Source organism: Urocitellus parryii (genome assembly GCF_045843805.1).
Source record: "Urocitellus parryii isolate mUroPar1 chromosome 13 unlocalized genomic scaffold, mUroPar1.hap1 SUPER_13_unloc_2, whole genome shotgun sequence".
In the NCBI taxonomy this organism is placed as follows: domain Eukaryota; kingdom Metazoa; phylum Chordata; class Mammalia; order Rodentia; family Sciuridae; genus Urocitellus; species Urocitellus parryii.
Genome location: NW_027551770.1, coordinates 434491 through 451681, shown reverse-complemented (window position 1 = coordinate 451681; position 17191 = coordinate 434491). Strand labels below are relative to the sequence as shown.

General features: G+C 57.4%; 1 protein-coding gene and 1 pseudogene across 1 annotated transcript; both read right to left on the bottom strand.

Moving 5' to 3' along the window:
• Nucleotides 1–2897: 2897 nt before the first annotated feature.
• On the bottom strand, nucleotides 2898–10848 carry LOC144251417 (ankyrin repeat domain-containing protein 11-like). The gene is given in 10 exon segments (XM_077794348.1): nucleotides 2898–3317; nucleotides 3319–3420; nucleotides 3423–4071; nucleotides 4073–4915; nucleotides 4917–5541; nucleotides 5544–6371; nucleotides 6374–8715; nucleotides 8717–9727; nucleotides 9943–10328; nucleotides 10330–10848. Coding segments are annotated over 10 exon segments (7725 nt in total).
• A 152-nt stretch (nucleotides 10849–11000) lies between these two features.
• Nucleotides 11001–16493, bottom strand: LOC144251399 (endonuclease V-like; annotated as a pseudogene).
• Between the last annotated feature and the right edge of the window lie 698 nt (nucleotides 16494–17191).

Genomic DNA, 17191 nt, shown 5'->3' with positions numbered 1-17191 from the left:
CCCCAGGGGAATGGTCTGCCCTACAGTTCCCACCTGTGGCCTGCTAGCTAGAAGGCCAACACCTGTGGCCTCTGTGAGCCCTGCTTCTCCAAACAGCCTTCCTCACTGTTGGTCACCATGTTTCAGGCCTGAGCCAACCCTTAGATTCCTCCCCTCCTGGAGTCTTTTCAGTCCCAGGGAAGGTGAGATAGTAATCATTCCCACCTGATGTCTGAGTTGTGCCCAGTTTATTAGAGAGAAGCCATCAGATCCCTGCCAGCTATTCTCAGCTTCAACCCTGTTCTTCCAATTTCCCTGACCCATGGTCCTGATGGAGGTCTGTCCAAATCTGAAAGAAGTTAGGAGGGCAGCTTCTGGGGCCACCTGCAAGCTTTCCAGTCTGGGCTTCCATGGGAGTGCCAGGGAGTACAGTGTGTGTGTGTGTGTGTGTGTGTGTGTGTGTAAGTTTGTGTGGGGTGTGGTGGGCAGCTGGACAGGGCTGTTCCTCCTGGGGACCCTGATAGCCTGGGGCACTCTGGCAGGGGTTTTGGGCACCAGCTCAGGCCCACCCCAGCAGGTAGGTGGACTGAGATGACAGTTTTCCCACCCAGGGGGAGACAGACAGGAATCTGTACACTGATAGTGTCTTTTGCAATTAGTTGCTCCCTGATCATGTCCCCTGGAACCCCTATACCTCCCCACCTGGCTCTGCCCCATCTGCTGCCAACTTAGGTGCCTTCTCTCCTTAAGGGACAAGCAAGTGTTTCCCATCCTCAATGGGAAGGGGTCTCAAAGCTTGGGTGAGAATGTGACCCTTTCCCTAGCTCTCCATGTGTGCAATGCCTGCCCAACCCTATGGCAGTCATGTGTCCCTTGGAGAGCTTTTCTCAGGTCTGCTTGAGGAAGTGACATAATATTTTAGGAGGAGAGCTCTGGGTGCTTTCACTATGGCCCTGTTCTCTTCACACCCTTGAGAGGATTCCAATGGGGGACCTGTATATGGGGCTGACCCATGCTCAGGTGTTCAGTGGGCAGGTGCAACCCTCTGCCTACCATCTTGTTCCTGGGCCCAGCCTGGGACTAGACTCCTGCTCATCCACTCTTCACTTACTGGGAATTTCCTGCATGTCCAAGAGACTTCATATGTATTTGTACATATAATGCCCACCAAAACTGCTGGGGAAAACATGATCTAAGTGAGACCTGGTAGTCAGTTTTCTCAGAAGCTGCTGTAAACCCACCCCAAGGGGGTCCTCAACACTCAATGCACACTGGCTTGAGTGAGGGGCCTGGCATCTGGGCTGCATCTAGTCAGGATATGTTGGGCTATCCCTTGGGCTCAGCAGTAACCCATCATTGAGCATGTGGCTGAGTCTCTTTCCCTGCTGCCTTTCTGTTTGGTTCACAGCCCAGCTGCACTAGCATAATGTAACAGGTTGCTGAGAGACCCAAGGAAATATCCACAGATGGCATGCAAGATATTGGTGTACTTTTTCTTTTGGTACCAGGAATTGGACACAGAGATATTTCATCACTGAACCACATCCCCAGACCTTTTTTCTATTTTATTTAGAGATAGGGTCTTGCTAAGTTGCTGAGGCTGGCTTTAACTCACAATCCTCCTGCTTCAGCATCCTGAGCTGCTGGGATCATAGGTGTGTGCCACCATGACCAGTAAAATTGGTGTATTTAAAGCTGCTCATGGAGAAGGTCCAGGGTAGCAGATTGGACAGGCAGTGGCCACCCCAGTATACCTACTGCAACTCCATCCCTTTTCATATCTTGTCCAATGGAAGCTGGCTAACAAGAGGAAATTGTCACCTCCATGGCACCCAGGGAGAAGGATTTACTGGTCAGGCCACAGTAGTGACATTATTAGAGTACTTTATCTGCTTTGATTCTTTCATGACCAGTATCCAAAGAAGAAGCTGTCCTAGTTTGTGTGCAAAAAAGCAGCTCCTACTGATAATGCTGGTCTGCTCTATATACAGGTGTGAGAGTCAGTGTTCCTTAGGATGCCATTTACCTGGACATTCTGCTCTGGGCTTAATGTGTCTTGGGAATAGACTGGGGCACATAAGGGACATGGTTTGTCGCTGTCCTCCATTTCTTTATTTTTTTAATTAATTAATTTATTTCTTTACACATAACTGAAAGTGATGTTGCAGTACATAAGTTATTTACAACTGTGCAGTAATGTGTTGCAAAATAAATTATCTAGAAGGCAGCAAAAGTACATTGTGAATGTATATAAAACTGTACAGCGTTCGTTCTCGGATACTCTCTATAGGATTATTGGCTCTCTCTATAGGATTAGTGTTTCAAGTTACGTTCTCAGAAAGAGAAACAAAATGCCCAAGATTAAAGGAAAAAAATATACAAACCACGTGGATTTGACTCCATTAAAAACACTATTGGAAAGTCCTGGCTGAGTCCCTCTGTGGCCGGCAGGTGGCCCTCGCCTGGCACCAGCGACCTCAGTGTCCCAGCCTGTCCTGAGGACCTTGGCGGGCGGACACTCCTGCCCCGGACCAGAGGTCACTGTTGTGCGAGGTGGATGCCTCAGTCGTTTCCTTTAGTTGATCAGAGGGGAGCAGGGACTTCAAAAGCACACTCTCCTGCTCCTCGGTTGCCTGCGGCTGGCTGGGAGGGACCCAGGTGCCCCTCTGGATGGGCCATGGTCTCCTCCTCCTGCTGGGCCAACGAGGCACTGCAGCGTGGGGGCCGTTCTCCCTGCCACCGCTGGTAAAGACTCTGATTTCCTGGCCTCCGGGCTGGTCTGGCAGGCGAGGCATGTGGCCAGGTGCAGTCTCTGGGCTCCTCCCACCTGGCAGGCACAGTGCCCTCCTGCACTGCGGGCACGTCAGCAGCACTGGTGACTACGGCCCTTGCCGGTGTCCTGAGACTTTCCCCTGGTGTCACGCTGGCAGCAGCACAAAGTCATCATTGATATCGACCATGGGCACGTAGAAAGAGGGCACCTCCTTCACACACAGCGACTTGTGCCCTGCGGGGTCCAGCTCCTGTGCCTTCAGCTGCCACTCCATCCTCTGTGCGGCATTGAGGGCTGCGGCCTCATGCTGCTGCCACATCAGGAGGCAGTTCTTCATAGGGTCGTACTTGTCATCCACGTCCTGTAGCCAGGAGATGAACTGGTGGGCGTTGAAGCGATCTCCTCGTAAGGACTTGTTCTCCTCGCCCTGGCTCTCCAGAGGCATGTTGTAGACCTCAGAGTCCAGCAGCATCGTGCAGGCACTGAAAGGCACTGCCTGGTTGGCGATGGTCCTGGCCGCCCGGCAATGCACCCCCAGGATCTCTTGCTCACACGACACGATCGATCAGCTTCTCCCGCTGGATGCTGTGCTGTAGAAGCAGCTTTCCCCGCACCGTCTCCTGCTGCTTGAACAGCTCCTTCAGGGGCTCCGCCAGGGAAGGGGGGGGGGTGCAATCACAGGGATGTGCAGCTTGCTGAGCGGCTTGCCTTCCAGGAGGTAGGACCTAGTGTAGGTGACGTACTCGGCGTAGCACTGGGGTGCCTGGGGCGTGATGTAGCAGAGGATCTTGCGCTTCTCCTCAATCTTCTTTCGGATCTGGAGGTACTCCAAGTAGGGGTTGGACCTGTGGCTGTGGTAGGGCTCAATGTCGTCCAGCTTGATGGCGTCCACAATGGCGGCCAGCGTCTGCTGGATGACCTCTCGTGTCTGCTGCGTACTTGTGTTCAGCTGCTGCTGCAGCTGCTGGCTGGAGCGCTGGAAGCGGTGCTTGCGGGGGTGCTGGGCCTGGGCATCCTCCTCCTCAGAGGCATGGCCTTTGGTCCTGGCAGCTGGGGTGGGCGTGGGGGCGGGCTCCTTATCAGTAGGAGGTATGCTCTGCTTGCTCTGGCTGGCCAGCATCTGAGCGCGGTTCCTGGTCATGTGCTGAGGGACCTCCTCCACCTTGGGGGCTTTCGGGGGCTGGGCAGTGGGCTTGGGCTCTGGATCCGTAGCTTCTGGCTGGAGGCTGCCTGGGGGCCCCTCCACAGGGATGGCAGCAGGGGTGACCTCAGCACTGTCAGGCGTCTGTGCCGTGCCATCAGTGGCAGGGCCGTCGGGTACATGATGGGGAGGTGGAGGGGTCCTCAGTCTTGGTCTCCTCAGCTCCGACCCCCAGGGGACACTGTTCGGGAGGGCCAGGGGCCAGTGCCAAGCCAGAGTCCAAGTCCTCGGGGGTCCTCTCGCCTGCCACAGTCTCTGCCTCTACCGCGGCTTCGAGAACCACGTCCAGCTTTGGCTCCTCTGAGGGCTCAGACTCGGTGGGAAGTGGGGGAGAGGCCTGGTCAGGAGGCAGTATGGGCTGCCCCTCAGCCCCAGGGGCGCTCTCCTCTGGTGGGACGGGACTCCCTTCCACGGGCTCGGTCTGGACATCTGAGGAGTCTTTGGGCTGGAGGGGGAGATCGGGCAGCGAGAAGGGCCCCAGGTCCAGGTCATTCTCGGGGCTGGTGAAGGCGTCATGCCAGGGCACTGGCTCGCCCTGGCTGAGGGCAGACAGGCTGTGGCCACCGTGCAGGAAGCTGCTTTCCAGGGTCCCCAGAGCCTCCACTTGGGTCACCATGGTGACACACGTGGGCTCAGGGGCCACGTCAAGGGGTGCCTCAGGAAGTGACTTGCAGCCACTGAAGAAAGACTCCAGTCTGGCAGAGGTGGCATACGCAGTGGCCCCTTCTGTGGTGGAGACGGCCACAGAGATGGCTCCCGCCCCATCGTCTTTGACCTCCTCCAGGCCCGGTTCGGTGGCTGGCAAGGGGTAGGAGCTGGGGGATACGGGGTATGGGGGCTCTGAGGTGCTGAAGGGTCCTGGAACAGTGATATGCAGGGTCTCTGCAGGACAGAAGTGTTTGGGGGACTCTGGGATCCTCTGTGGAGACTTCAGCAGAAGGTCGGAGCCCACGGGCCAGCCAGGGGTTTTCAGAGGTACTGGCCACCAAGGTGGAGGAAAGGGCCTGCTCCGCGGCAGGATAGGCCCACTCCACCAGCTCCTCGGTGATGACAGTGTTGAAGGGGCCCTCGTCCAAGGGCTCCAGGTAGCTGGGCTCCGGAGGGATGATGGCTGCTGTGGCCTGCTGGTCCTCTGTGGCATCCAGAGGAAGGCCCAGGTCCGGGGGCAGGGCCCCCTCGATGGCTGGGGCCAAGAGGTCACCCCTAGTGGCAGGGGAGGGCTTGGCTGGTAGGCCAGGGAACACGGCCTCTGGGGAAGGTGCGCTGCTGACCATGGCAGCTTTGGGTGAGGGGAGGCCATAGTCAGGGGAGTAGTAGCCAGGGGAAAGGCAGGCAAACTTCTCTGCTGGAACAGGTGGCAGGGCAGCCTTGTCCTCCATCAAGTGCTGGCCGGGAGAGTCGAAGCTGGAGGTGGCAGGAACACTCTGCTGTCTGAACAGCTTGTCCCCCACACTGAACTCCTCCTCAGGGGTTCTCCTGATGTCCACGGAGATGGAGCGGTACAGGTTTGTGGGGACGGGCCTCGTGGGCGTCTGGCCCGGGTGCTCTGAAACCCCGCTTGAGGCCACAGAAAACCTGTCGTAGAGCGGGGGGAGCAAGCACTGGTGGTGGGCAGCGGGTGCTGGGTGTCGGTACAGTCGAACACCAGGTCGGGGTAGTCGTCGGCACTGCAGGACGGGGTCTGGAGCTTGTGCAGCTTCTCGTAGCTGGGACCCGACTCCAGTGAGGTTGGAGTGGGCACCCCGGCTGGCTGGCTCTGCTCGGTCCCGGGCGAGGCGGGCAGGGCCTCCTTCAGGGGCGGCCCTGCTGACCAGTCTTTGGCCTCGGCACCCAGTCCTGGTGGGGGCTTGCTTTCAGGAACAGGTGGCGTCGCAGCTGACTCCTTGGCCTTCTTCTCTTTGAAGGGAGGGTCCAGCCCCAGGGGCTTCTTGGGCGCAGCATCCAGGCCCTTCTTGCGCATGTCATCCATGGGCTTTGCCTTTTCCCGGAGCCTGGGGTCCCCAGACCTGTGCCGCAGCTTCTCCATCTGCCGCATGCGCTCCTTGTGCCGCTTGTGCCGCTCCTCAATCTCCAGGTCCTTTTGCGACAGCATCCACACAAAGCTGGTCATCATCAGGTCGCCATCCCCCAGCAGCTTCTCCTGGGGCCTGGTGTCCTTCTTGCCTGGGTCTCTGGGTGGCGGGAGCTTGTCCATGCCGTTGCTGATCTTGGTGGGGTTGCCCCTCTCCTTCTCTGTGCCCTCTCGGGGCTTTTCCTTGGGCTTGGCCTCACCCAGCTTCAGGGCCTTCTCCCTGCCCTTTTCCTTGTCCCAGATGGTGGGCCGCGGCTCCTCCTTGTGGTGCCTGTCCCTGTGCTTGTCCTTCTCCTCCCGCCACCGCTCCCTGTGCTTCTCCCTCCTCCTCTTCTCCTTCAGGGAGCCAGGGCACTGGACCCGAAATGCTTCAGCTCCTTCTCCACTTTCTTGGGAGGCTCCCTCTCGGGCTCGCTCCTCTCTCTCTTCTCAGAAAACCCGTCGGTGGCCTTGTCCAGCTCCTCCTCGCCGTCCACCTTCACAGCGTAGGCCATGCCATAGGCCTCGGAGTCCAGGAAGTCCTTCTCGTACTGGCCGGGCTCCCTCCTGCCCTAGTCCTTGGCCTTCTCCTTCCTCTTGGCTTTCTCCTTCTTGGCCCGCTCGAGTTTGTGGCTCTTCTTGGAGGAGGAGGAGGAGTGCCAGTGCCGCTCCTTCTCCCTCAGCCTCACGGCCAGTCAGGGGCCCTCCCGGGCCTTGTCCTCCAGTGGCTCTGAGAAGGACACCTCTAGGAGGGCGCTCAGGCCGGGCTCGGGGCCGCAGTCTGCAAAGCTGTCGGAGGAGCCCTCGCTGGCCTTGTCGTGCGCCTCCTCCCTGCCCTCCTGCAGCGCCTCCTCCTCTAGCCGCTCCAGCAGGCTGCGCTCCACCTCTGAGACCCGCGAGGCCCTCTGCTCCCGGTCCTGCTTCTCCTTGTGCTTGCCCTTGGCCCTGTCCTCCCCGGGATGCTTCCTCTCCTCCTTGTCTGGTGGCCTCTGCCTGCTTTGCCTCTCCTGGGTGGCGTCGGCCAGGACCCGGTCCTTGTGGTCCTTGTCCCTCTTCTCTCTGTGCTTCTCCAAGGCCTTCTCCTTCTTGTCTCTGCCTGCTTCAGGGGCACCCATGTCCTTCCTCTTCTCTTTGGGCTCCTTGTCCCAGGGCTTCTCGTGGGGCCTGTCAGAGGGGCTCTTCCTGTGCCTGTCTGCAAGGAGCAGCTCCCTCCCATCCTCCCTCTCCTGGAGGGCATCCGCCCTGGGGGCCTCATAGGCCTCCCCTGCCCGCAGCCTGCTGGCCAGGTACTCCTTTTTCTCGTCCTTGCTTTTGTCCGTGAAGATGTCTGCGATGTACCAGCTCTTCTCTTTCCCCTTCTTTTCCTCTCTCTTTTCAGAGGAGTCCTCGGAGGCGGCTGCAGGGAAGGCCTTGTCCTTCCTCTCCCGGGCCAGGTCGAGGCCGGCCCTCCTGTCTCGGTCTCTGCCGTGTGTGTCCTTGCCCTTGCACTTCTCCTTGCCATCCTTCCTCTTCTTGAGGCATCTGTCAAAGTCTCTGTCCTTCGGACACTTCTCGCCTCGGTCCCTGTCGCTGGACTTGTCCTTGTGCCTCTAGGAGCGAGCCTTCTCCTTCTTCTCCTTCTCCCGAGCTGCGTGGTGCCACTTCCAGGACTCCAGGCTCTTGGCGAGGTCGCAGTCGGGCTTGTCCTTGAAGGCGCCCTCGCAGCCACACTCCTTCAGCTCCTCCCTGTGCGGCTCCTCTGGCCGCAGGCGGACATCCTTCCGCTCCCTGGAGCCCTCCAAGGAGTCTCTCCGGTCCCGTGGGTCCCGTGTGCCTTCCGAGGACTCTCTCCTCTTCTTGTCCTTGTTGGGGAGGTAGCTGGGAAGGCCCCGGTGCTTCTCCACCTGGTCCCTCCTCTTCTCCGAGCTCTTGTCCAAGTAGTCCCGGTCCTTCTTTCGGAAGAAAGAGTCTCTGAGATCTCATTTTTCCCGGGCCTTATTGTCCCGCTTCTTCTCCTTACTGTCCTCTTTCACCGTTTCCAAGATAAGTTTGGCCACAGAGTCACTCTTGATGTCCCTGTAATCTGTCACTGGGGAGTCCCAGCTGTCCTCCCCTTTGAAGTCAAAGGAGGAGTCGGAGAGGTCTGAAAATCACCTGTCCTGCTGGTCGTCAGACAGGCTGAGCTTGGTGTCCTCGCTCTCCAGGAAGTGGCCCCGGTGGCAGCAGTCGTCGAAGGCTGCGTCCTCCCTGTAGGCCTTCTCCCTCCAGAGCCTCTCCTTGTCCTCCTTCAGGGCCTTCTTCTTGGCCTCGCCCTTCTTCTCCAGCTTGGGGGGCTGGTCCTGGGCCTTCTTCTTCCTCTCCTCCTTGTATGGCCGCAGCCTCTTGGGGGACTTCTCCTTGCCCAGCCTCTCCCACTCAGCCCTGCCAGCCTGGTCCTTTTCCTCCCGGAAGGCCCTGCGGCCGTCCCTGCCCACGTCCTTGATCCTCTTCAGTGGCTTCTCGTTTCTGAAGAGCCACTCCTTGTCCTCGGGCTTCGTCCTGCCCAGCCTCTCCTCCCTCTTGAGGTGGTCTCGGTCATGCTTCAACACCCGCAGCCTGCCCTCCGCGGAGATGTCGCTGTCCAGGAGGGCGGCCTTGTCGGCCTTGGGCCTGGGGTCCTCGTACTCGTAGGTGAAGCTTTTCAGCTTCAGCTCCTGGCCAGGGCACTGCCCCTTCTCCTTGTTTTTGTGTCTGTTTCGTCTTGTGTTTCTTGATGACTTTTCCCTCCTTGTCTAGCTTGGGCACGGAGCCGTCCACGCTGGGGTGGAAGCTGCCCCTCTTCTCGGGAGCCATGTTCTGCAGGCTGCCCCTCTTTTGGTGCTCTTGCTTCCTCCTCGCAGGCTTTAGGGACTCCACGCTGGAGCCCTTAGAGGAGCAGTCCGACTCGCTTGTCAGGCCGGTGCCTGATGAGTCCGACAGCGAACTGACCTGCAACCAGGCAGGGGAGGACACCGCCTTCCAGCTGTCTGTGCGCCAGTGCTTGCTGTGCTGGTCGGCGTGGCTGGTGCCATGGGACGAGGTGGAGGAGGCTGACAGCGAGCTGAAGAGTGATGTGTCCTTCAGCACCAGGGGGGAGCCCCTGTGGCAGCCCGTGCTCCCCACCGAGTCCCGGTCATCCTGGCTCTAGGAGGATGCGCGCTCGGACCCGGAGGAGCACAGCTTGTCACTCCTCTTCCCAGGCCGCACCTCCTTGCCCTGGGCCTCCTTCTTCCACTTCTTCTTCACTTTACTCTTCTCCTTCTGCTGCCTGGGCGCAGGGGGCTCGCGGGCCTTTGAGCCGGGCAGGACTGTGTGCGCTGAGAGCCTCAGCTTCTCCCCCGCACCCACAGCCAGACCCGCGTCCTCCTCGTCTGAGGTGTCGGACAGGATGTGATGGGCGGCTTTCTTTGGCGCGGTGGTGCTATTCTTGGCATAGCTCTTGACCTCCATCTTGGGGATTGACACGAAGCTGCTGGCCTTGGGTTCTTTCCTATAGTCTTTCTTCAGCAGATGCTTGTCGTCCACGGGAGGGACCCTGTCCTGCTCATCGTCCTCATCAAACTCATACTCGTCCTTGACAGGCGTCACAGTCTTCTGAGGCTCTGGGTTCTTGGCCTTGAGCTTCAGGCCCTTCTCAAACTCAGAGTCTGTGTTGTTGCCATCAACTGAGCTGGAAGGTGCAAAGGATGGGGCGTCCTCCTCCTTGGAGCTCTCCAGGAGGGCAGGGCTGGCCAGCCCCTGCTTCTGGAGAAGCACGTCATTTGATCTATCCCATCTGAGGCCAGCCACAGCAGAGGGAACCAAGAAGTCTGCTCAGAGGTGGGGCTGGCCTCCCGGCAGAGACCGCGGCAGAGACCGCAGCTTCTCGGTGGCCAGGCCCCAGGTGTGGCTCCTGCAGTCCGGAGTTCCTGAAGGCGCCAGGCCCCCAGGAGGCTGGGAGACCCTGCGTGGCCATCTGTGGAGCTTTCCTCGCTGGAGGGGTACGTGCCTTTGCCCAGCAGCAGGTTCACCATAGTTGGGGAGTTGGCAACTTTCAGCGGAGTCTCCCCTTTCCTGTTGCTCTGCTGAGGGTTTCCTTCATATCGCAGCAACAACTCTACCACCTTATAGTGCCCGTTGTTGGCAGCGTCGTGCAGTGGTGTGTCGTCATCCAGGCCCTTGGTGTTCACCTCTGCACCTGCGGCCAGCAGCTGCTTGGCGACGTCGTAGCCACGGTTGCAGGCCTCATGCAGCACTGTCCAGCCTGCGAAGTCCTTGACATTGACATCAGTGCCCTCGCTGATGAGCTCCTTGATGCGCCGGGCATCCCCCCTGATGGCAGCACGCACGGTGCAGGCGGGTCTCGCCCTGCTCATTCCTCTTGTTGACTTTGTCTTTGGTTTTTGAGCTAGAGCTGGGCGTTCCCTTCTGACACACTGCAGACTGGGAGGAGTGCTTTGGTGTGGTGTCTACTGGGCTGTTGGCAGACTCCTCAGCTGTCATCTGCATGAGGAGAGCCACCTGCTGGCGCTCAGAGAGTGGGTAGCCAGCTCGGATCCCAGACAGCCCCATGCCGAACAGCAGCCCGGACTTTCGGGCGACAGGCTCCTTCTTGATCCTCTTCCGCTCAGGACCCTGTTTCTCTGTGTCCGAGTCCTTCTGTTCTCCATTGGCCCCCACAGTGAAGGGCAGCTTCCTCTTGGTGGCTCGCTCTCTCACCTCCTTTCCTCCATCACTGCGGTCCAGCTTTGGGGTCTTGGTCAGAGAAACTTTATCTTTATCCTTTTTCCCAGTTTGTCTCTCCACCATGTCACTGCTGGGAGAAAAGTCTTCCTGCTGTGGAGTTCTAGAGCCTGCGCCCCTGGGCATCGTTCTGCTCCCGCGCCTTGTCTCCTCTAGGCCGCCACCGCGTCATCGTCACCAGTCGTTTCCATGGTGGAGAATCAGCGTTGCTGAGGACTGCAATCAACTCCAGCAGGGCTGTGTACTCCGGCTCCGACGGCGGCGCGGCTCGGCGGAGGTTAGGCGGCGGGGAGCGGGCGCGGCCCATGCAGCCGGCAGCCGCGATTCCCGGGCCGCTCGGCCCGGGCGGGAAGGCGGCGGCAGCGGCGGCGCGGGATCCGGCTGCTGAGAATGCGCGGCGCGCCCAGGCTCGCGCAGGCGCTACTGCGGGGACGTTTGGGCGCGGACTCCGCGGCGGCGCCTCCCCGGCTGGGGCCCTCAGTCCATCGCTCTCAGTATCGGGCGGCCTCTGGCTCCAGGACCCAGCGGCGGCTGCCTCCTCCATTTCTTTAAAGATGACACACCTCCCTCCTTTTCTCCATTGCTGGCTACCTTCTTCCATCTTGATCTGGAACTAGGGAAATGGGGCCCAGAGGATCTGGCAGCCACCTACCCTCTGCCAACTCCACTCTGGGAGCCTAGAGTCTGGGAGGCAAAGTGGTATATGAAGGACTGGGAATGAGGCAGGTCACAGCTGGGCCACCCATTTTTTGTGTCCTTCCTCTAAATTGCCACTTCATGCCCACACCAAGAGAGGAAGTGGCCAGCTAGGACAGGGAACAAGTTGCCTTCCACAGTGGAGATGGGGCTTGAGGCTGTTCCTCTGGGTGAGGGTGGCAGGAGTGTCCCTGGGTCTCTGGCAGTGGGCATGGGGCCTCACCTGCTTTCCTGTTTGTTATCCTCTGAACCCCTGGCAGCCCATGCCTTGGCCTCATTCCAAGCTGAGGATAGACTTATGATTGCTGAAGCATAGCCACACCAGCATGGACTCCCTCTGTGGCTCACTGTGGCTAGTGGGGCACCAGTTAAAAATGAACCCTCAAAGAAAAGACAGAGCAAGTGAAGGCAGGTTTATATTCAAAGGAGTAGACTGAGCAGGAGAGCTATGATGTTTGCACAGCTTTGGGTCCATTGGGCACATGAACCTGAATCATCTTCACATGTTCTAGGAGGGCAATTGCAGACACTTTCTGGTCTGGAACTGGCCCTGGGAAGGTCTGTCCTATTGGGGCACTGTGGCCACATCCACCAGACAGTGCTGCATAGGATAGGCTGCCACTGGCCATACTAGGTGTTCCAATGGGCATGTCCAGGATCCTCCTCCATGTTCTAATGGGCCTCCGCTTGTGGTTGGGTGGGTGAGGTCCTCATAGCTGCTGTCCTGAGGCTGGAGTGGGATGTCAGCAATCCAAGTGCTCACAGCACTCAGTTCTCTCCATCTGCCTGTCCCTGCTTCTCCTGGGAGCCTCCAAGCCTGTCCGGGGCCTCTGCTGGGGTCCTTAGGAGTCTACAGGCTCTCCCAGGCCTCTTTTGGGTCATGCCATAGGACTCTGTGCCTTCTGGTTCCTGGTAATGACGTGGAGAAAGGGATACCATCAAATGCCAGAGCCAGCCTAGAAGACACTGTGTGGTCCTTGGATGGCCTGAGGATGTGCCTGGCCAGAGCTTGACAGGGCTGCCCTGCACTTATATTGGCCAGCTCCATCTGTGAAGCTGGGCAGTCCCAGTGGCCCATCTTTCAATTCTTAAAGCAGCTTAATAAGGCCTAGGAACAGTCACCAGAAAATGAGAATAGAGAGGAAATGAGTAGAGGGTGCACAGCCCTTGAATGACTTGTGCTGTCCAGGCCTGGGTACCACACCAGCATGGATCCCCACTGTGACCCACTATGGCTGGCTAAGAACAAGTTAAAAATGAACCCTGAAAGAAAAGACAGAGTCAGGTTTGTATTCAAAGGAGTGGACTGAGCAGGAGAGCTGTGGTGTTCACACAGCTTCCTTCAGGAGTAAGAAGTGCTGGAAATAGGGCCTGGAACCCAGGCTGCCACTGCAGCCTGCACTGTTGCTTATTAACACCCTGGGCCTCACCTTCCTCAACTATAAGATCCAATACCTCCCTCCTGGTGAGGCTGTCATCAGGTTTTGCTAGCCCATCTACAGTCCTCACAACAGGACTGTGTTGTGACACCTGGGACCAGAACTACTGTGCTGCCTCACAGATGAGGAAAAGAGGGCCAGGATGCATGTGATATAGCTAGTTGTGAAGAGCTAACAGAGGCCATATCATTTCTGTGGAACCCAGGCCAGGGTCCCTCGAAGGTAAAGTGGACCAAGAGAAGAAGCTGGAATAACCCTGCTGGGATACAAGCCTTGGGTCAGTTATTTCCAGAGAGTTCCTACCAATCCAGGAGTCTATCTCGCTCTCCTCCCCTTTCAGAGGCCTCTCCTGTATTTCTGGCCAATTCAGAGCCACAACACTGCAGCAGAAAGAGGCTGGCCACTGAAAGCAGCCACCTGTGAGTGGCCTGAACTTCTCTGGTGCTCACCTCTCCTGCCTTGGTGCAGATGGCCTGAAGTGACAGAGTTCTGCAAAAGTGTTCTCAAGAGCAGATGTCAGCCTGAAGGAGTCAGAGCTCAGTAAGATGTGATGGGCGATTCTGAGCCAGACTCTGGACACACCCTTCCTGCCCAACAGTCTGGGAAGCCCTCACACCTCAGGCCCAGCTTTCCAGATATTAGGAACAGCAGCCACTGGTGTGTGGGTGACAAAGATGCCAAGAACCTCAATGTTGCTCTGAAACAGAGGAAGAGGGTCCTAGGGTCCTCCCCACATGAGCAGCTCTGCCCGGCTTTTCTGAAGACTTCACTCACTGTGGCTGGTGGGGCACCAGTTAAAAATGAACCCTCAAACCACTGCTCTGTGACCCCAATTGAGCTGACAAATGGTGATAAGTATAGGAGCATGTGCTGGACCCCACCTGTTGCAAGGGCTCTGGGATCTGGAACCTGCAGGAGCATCAGGTTAGGTGCATGGCTGTCTCCATGCTCATCTTGTGGCCCACAGAGATGTAAAAAGGCTTGGTGCTATGGCTGTGACTCTTCAGGGCCTATAGCATGAAAGGTAGGTCAGAGAGGTATGGGACACATGCCCTTGGGTCCAGGCAAGCCACAGGGGCTAAAGGCTCTGATGAGGTCCTGGGTGGCAGCAGGGAACTCTTGGACTCCTGGCCCTTAGGCTCCTTCCCAGTGCCTGTCCCCAGGCACAGTGGGCAAATGCTGACAGCAGAGGGTCTGAGGTGCATGTGTGTGAGTGCATGCACTTCCTCTGACCTGGCAGAGTAGGTGAAAGTCCAGGAGAGTCACCATTCCCAAGACAGTACCAGAGTCTTCTGAGAGAAGGAATGCATCTCCTCCAGTCCACAGAAGCTGAATCTAGAAAATGGGGAGAAAACTTTCAGAAAACATTTTTTCTTGCTGAAGGGCTGATGTAAGCCTCTTCCTCTTAAAAACCCAGTCACTATCCAGGAAATAAAAGGGCTCTATCTTGGATGGATGCTGAATCTAAGCAAAGCCATCTGCTAAGATAGCCCTGAGTGTGCCTAAGGCCCCCATCTGACCTCACAACAGGGGCTTTGAGATGGGCAGCAGCTCACCAGGGAACACAGCACTGGTAAATACAGGAGTGGACTAGGACCACTGGGCAATAGGCTGTGGCCAGGAATGAGCTTCTACCTTCCTTCTGCTTCCTCTCCTACTAGGAAATTGGGCATGTGTGGGTCACCTCCATACTTTCCTTTGGAGGGGAGATGGTGGGGCCAGAGTGGGTCACATTGGCCTGGGTAGAGTCTGGACCTCCACACCCTCCACTGATGTTTATAGAGTGAGTGCACCACATAGGTGCCTGAGCTGGAGGAAAGGACAGATGGGGTCTCTGCTCTTGGAATTTGCTGCCCAATGGAAGAGCCAGAGTGTTAATGTCACCTCCCCAATTCAGACTGCAGGGCCAGAGGAGGGAGATGCAGGGGTGAGAAAGGGTGTGGATGCAGTCACAGGCAGGAGCAGCAATCCAAAGCACAGGCAGCCCCATGAGCAGGGTCTGGAGGCTGAGCTATGTGAGCACTCCAGGGGGACAGGCAGCTGGGATGGCATGGGGGTGACTGGAGAACATAACCTACAGTAACCTACAGAGGTGGAGATGGAAGAGATAATCACAACAGGGGGAGGAGTCCAGGAGCCCCAGGGGTTGAAAGCTATAGGCTTGGATGTACCACCCAGGGCCTCATGGAGGGAGGCACCCAGAGAATACCAGGTGTGCTTTACTCCAGGCCAGGATCCAGGGACACAGGGGTATGCAGGAGGTAGCTGACCCATCCTTCCCATCCCCAGGGCCATTCCAGGCACATGCTGGCTGAACCCAGGCTGTCCAGGCCTCTTTACCTTCCTCTTGTGCCGGTATTTTTCTCCAACCCATCTACCTGCAGGAGTTTCTTGGCCACTTCAATGCAGAGCAGTTCTGTGAGAACGCTGAAGTAATAGGCCACCTCAAAGGTTGGCAGTGGGCAGAGGAGGGTGAACTGGGGCAGTGAGGTTGGCCAGCAGTAAGCTATGCTGCCTGCAGATGGGCACAGGTTGAGGGATGAACAGAATCTCATCATCTGCAGAGGAGCAGAGCACTCAGAGACCAGACTCCAAGACCCTCTCTGCCCTGACTTCATTGGTGAGGATGGTGCAGAGGAAGCCTTCTGCCTTTACAGGTCCAGTAGCCCAATTAGCAGGCTCACAACTCTTCACCCTGTTCTTCCTTTCATTTTATGGCAATTTCCTTCTTCCTCTCCCCTTTGCTGCTGCCCTCAGTCCTATGCATTTGTTTCCATGGCCTGGGTGCCCATGCCCAAGAGCAGCCTGCTGGTCCCAGGACTAGCATCCAGGTCAACATGAGTTTACCCTGTGGCTTTGGGGCCATGGGGTCCAAGGGTAGTGGCCAGGATGACCATCAACCTCAGCACCTTCCTGGGAAAAGGTCCTGGCATCCACAGGAAATGGCACTCCTGTTTAATTATGGACAGAGGCCTGACTGTCCAGCTCAGGGATGTTGGTGAGGGTGGGGCCCTGAGCTCAAGCCCTGTGACTCTTCACAGTGGCCAGGTTGGCCCTGGACCATGTAGGTTGGCAGTGTAGGGCTGCTGTGGAGAAGAGAGGGTAAGCAGTAAAGGTGGCATAAAAGGGGGGCTCTTCTCTGGGTGGGGGATCTGTCCTGTGTCTCAAGGCCTTATGGTGAAAATGAGTCCAGAAAGGAGCCATGAAAGCCCTGCTGGCAGCAGGTGCTCTTTCCATGGGGTTGGAAGTGCCCTCTCTGGTCCTTCTCAGCACCCACCCTGACCTCTTTTGGGAATAAGATTACCTTGATTGTAGAGCACCAAATTTCCATCCATAAGGAGGACCTACAGAGCCACAGGGGAGTCAGTCAGCTAAGCTGATCTTCATTCCTCAGTATGGGCTGTCCTTGGGGCAGCAGGAAGAGGAACTGCCACAGGGGTTCAGCTTTTTAGAAAATTCTCTTCTTTTCTGGTTATGGGTGTTGGTGACTCACAGGGGCTTTCCCCTTTGACTATGCAGATGCAGAGGGGCCACTTTTCTTCCCTGAGATGAGGCACTTGCCTGGGGCATGAGGCCTGGCTCCTTCTCTAGCCATTACACCAAATACACCAGGAAGGGCAACTCTTGAAAGGCCATGAGGCTACCCATTTAGCTCTCTTCATATACCACCTGCCACCAGGCATGCAGGCCAGCAGGTGCCTGAGGCCATCTGCTTCCTGCCTCCATTTTCTCTGCCCTGTTGCTCACTGCCAACAACCAACCTCCCATCTCTGCCCCACCCATGGCTTCCTTCTCTGCCTCACCCATGGGTGGGTCATGCAAGGCAAAAGATTTGAAGGAAGTGACAAGATAACCTTCCCCCAAAATGGTGTTGGGGATTGAGTATGATCTCAGTTCAAAGGTGCCCACCTGGGACCTGGTGTGTGTGAGGATCCCCAACCCCTTTTCTTAGGAGCTCTTCTAAAGGTGGTGGTTAGCCTCACCCCTGCTTGCCCCTTCCCTCCTGGCCTTCTTGTAAGTCAACACTGACTCCTCCACCACCTGCACAGGCCACCGGAGGCTCAAAGACAAGGCACAGGAAGGCACTAGCATGAAGGCAACATCATGTGGACACTGAGAGAGATGGGGAAAGCTGGATCTCCTGGAGGCTGTGACAGTGAGGTAACCACACTGGCTTTATGAAGAGACCTCTAATCATTTATAAAGGTGGGCATGACCTTAGAGCTAGGAAATCTGAGAGAATAGGGTTTTCCAGGGACAGAGCACTTAGAGACACTGAGGGAGGAAGGGAGTGCATATTGGTGTGGAGCTACAAGAACAGCAGATGAATTGAC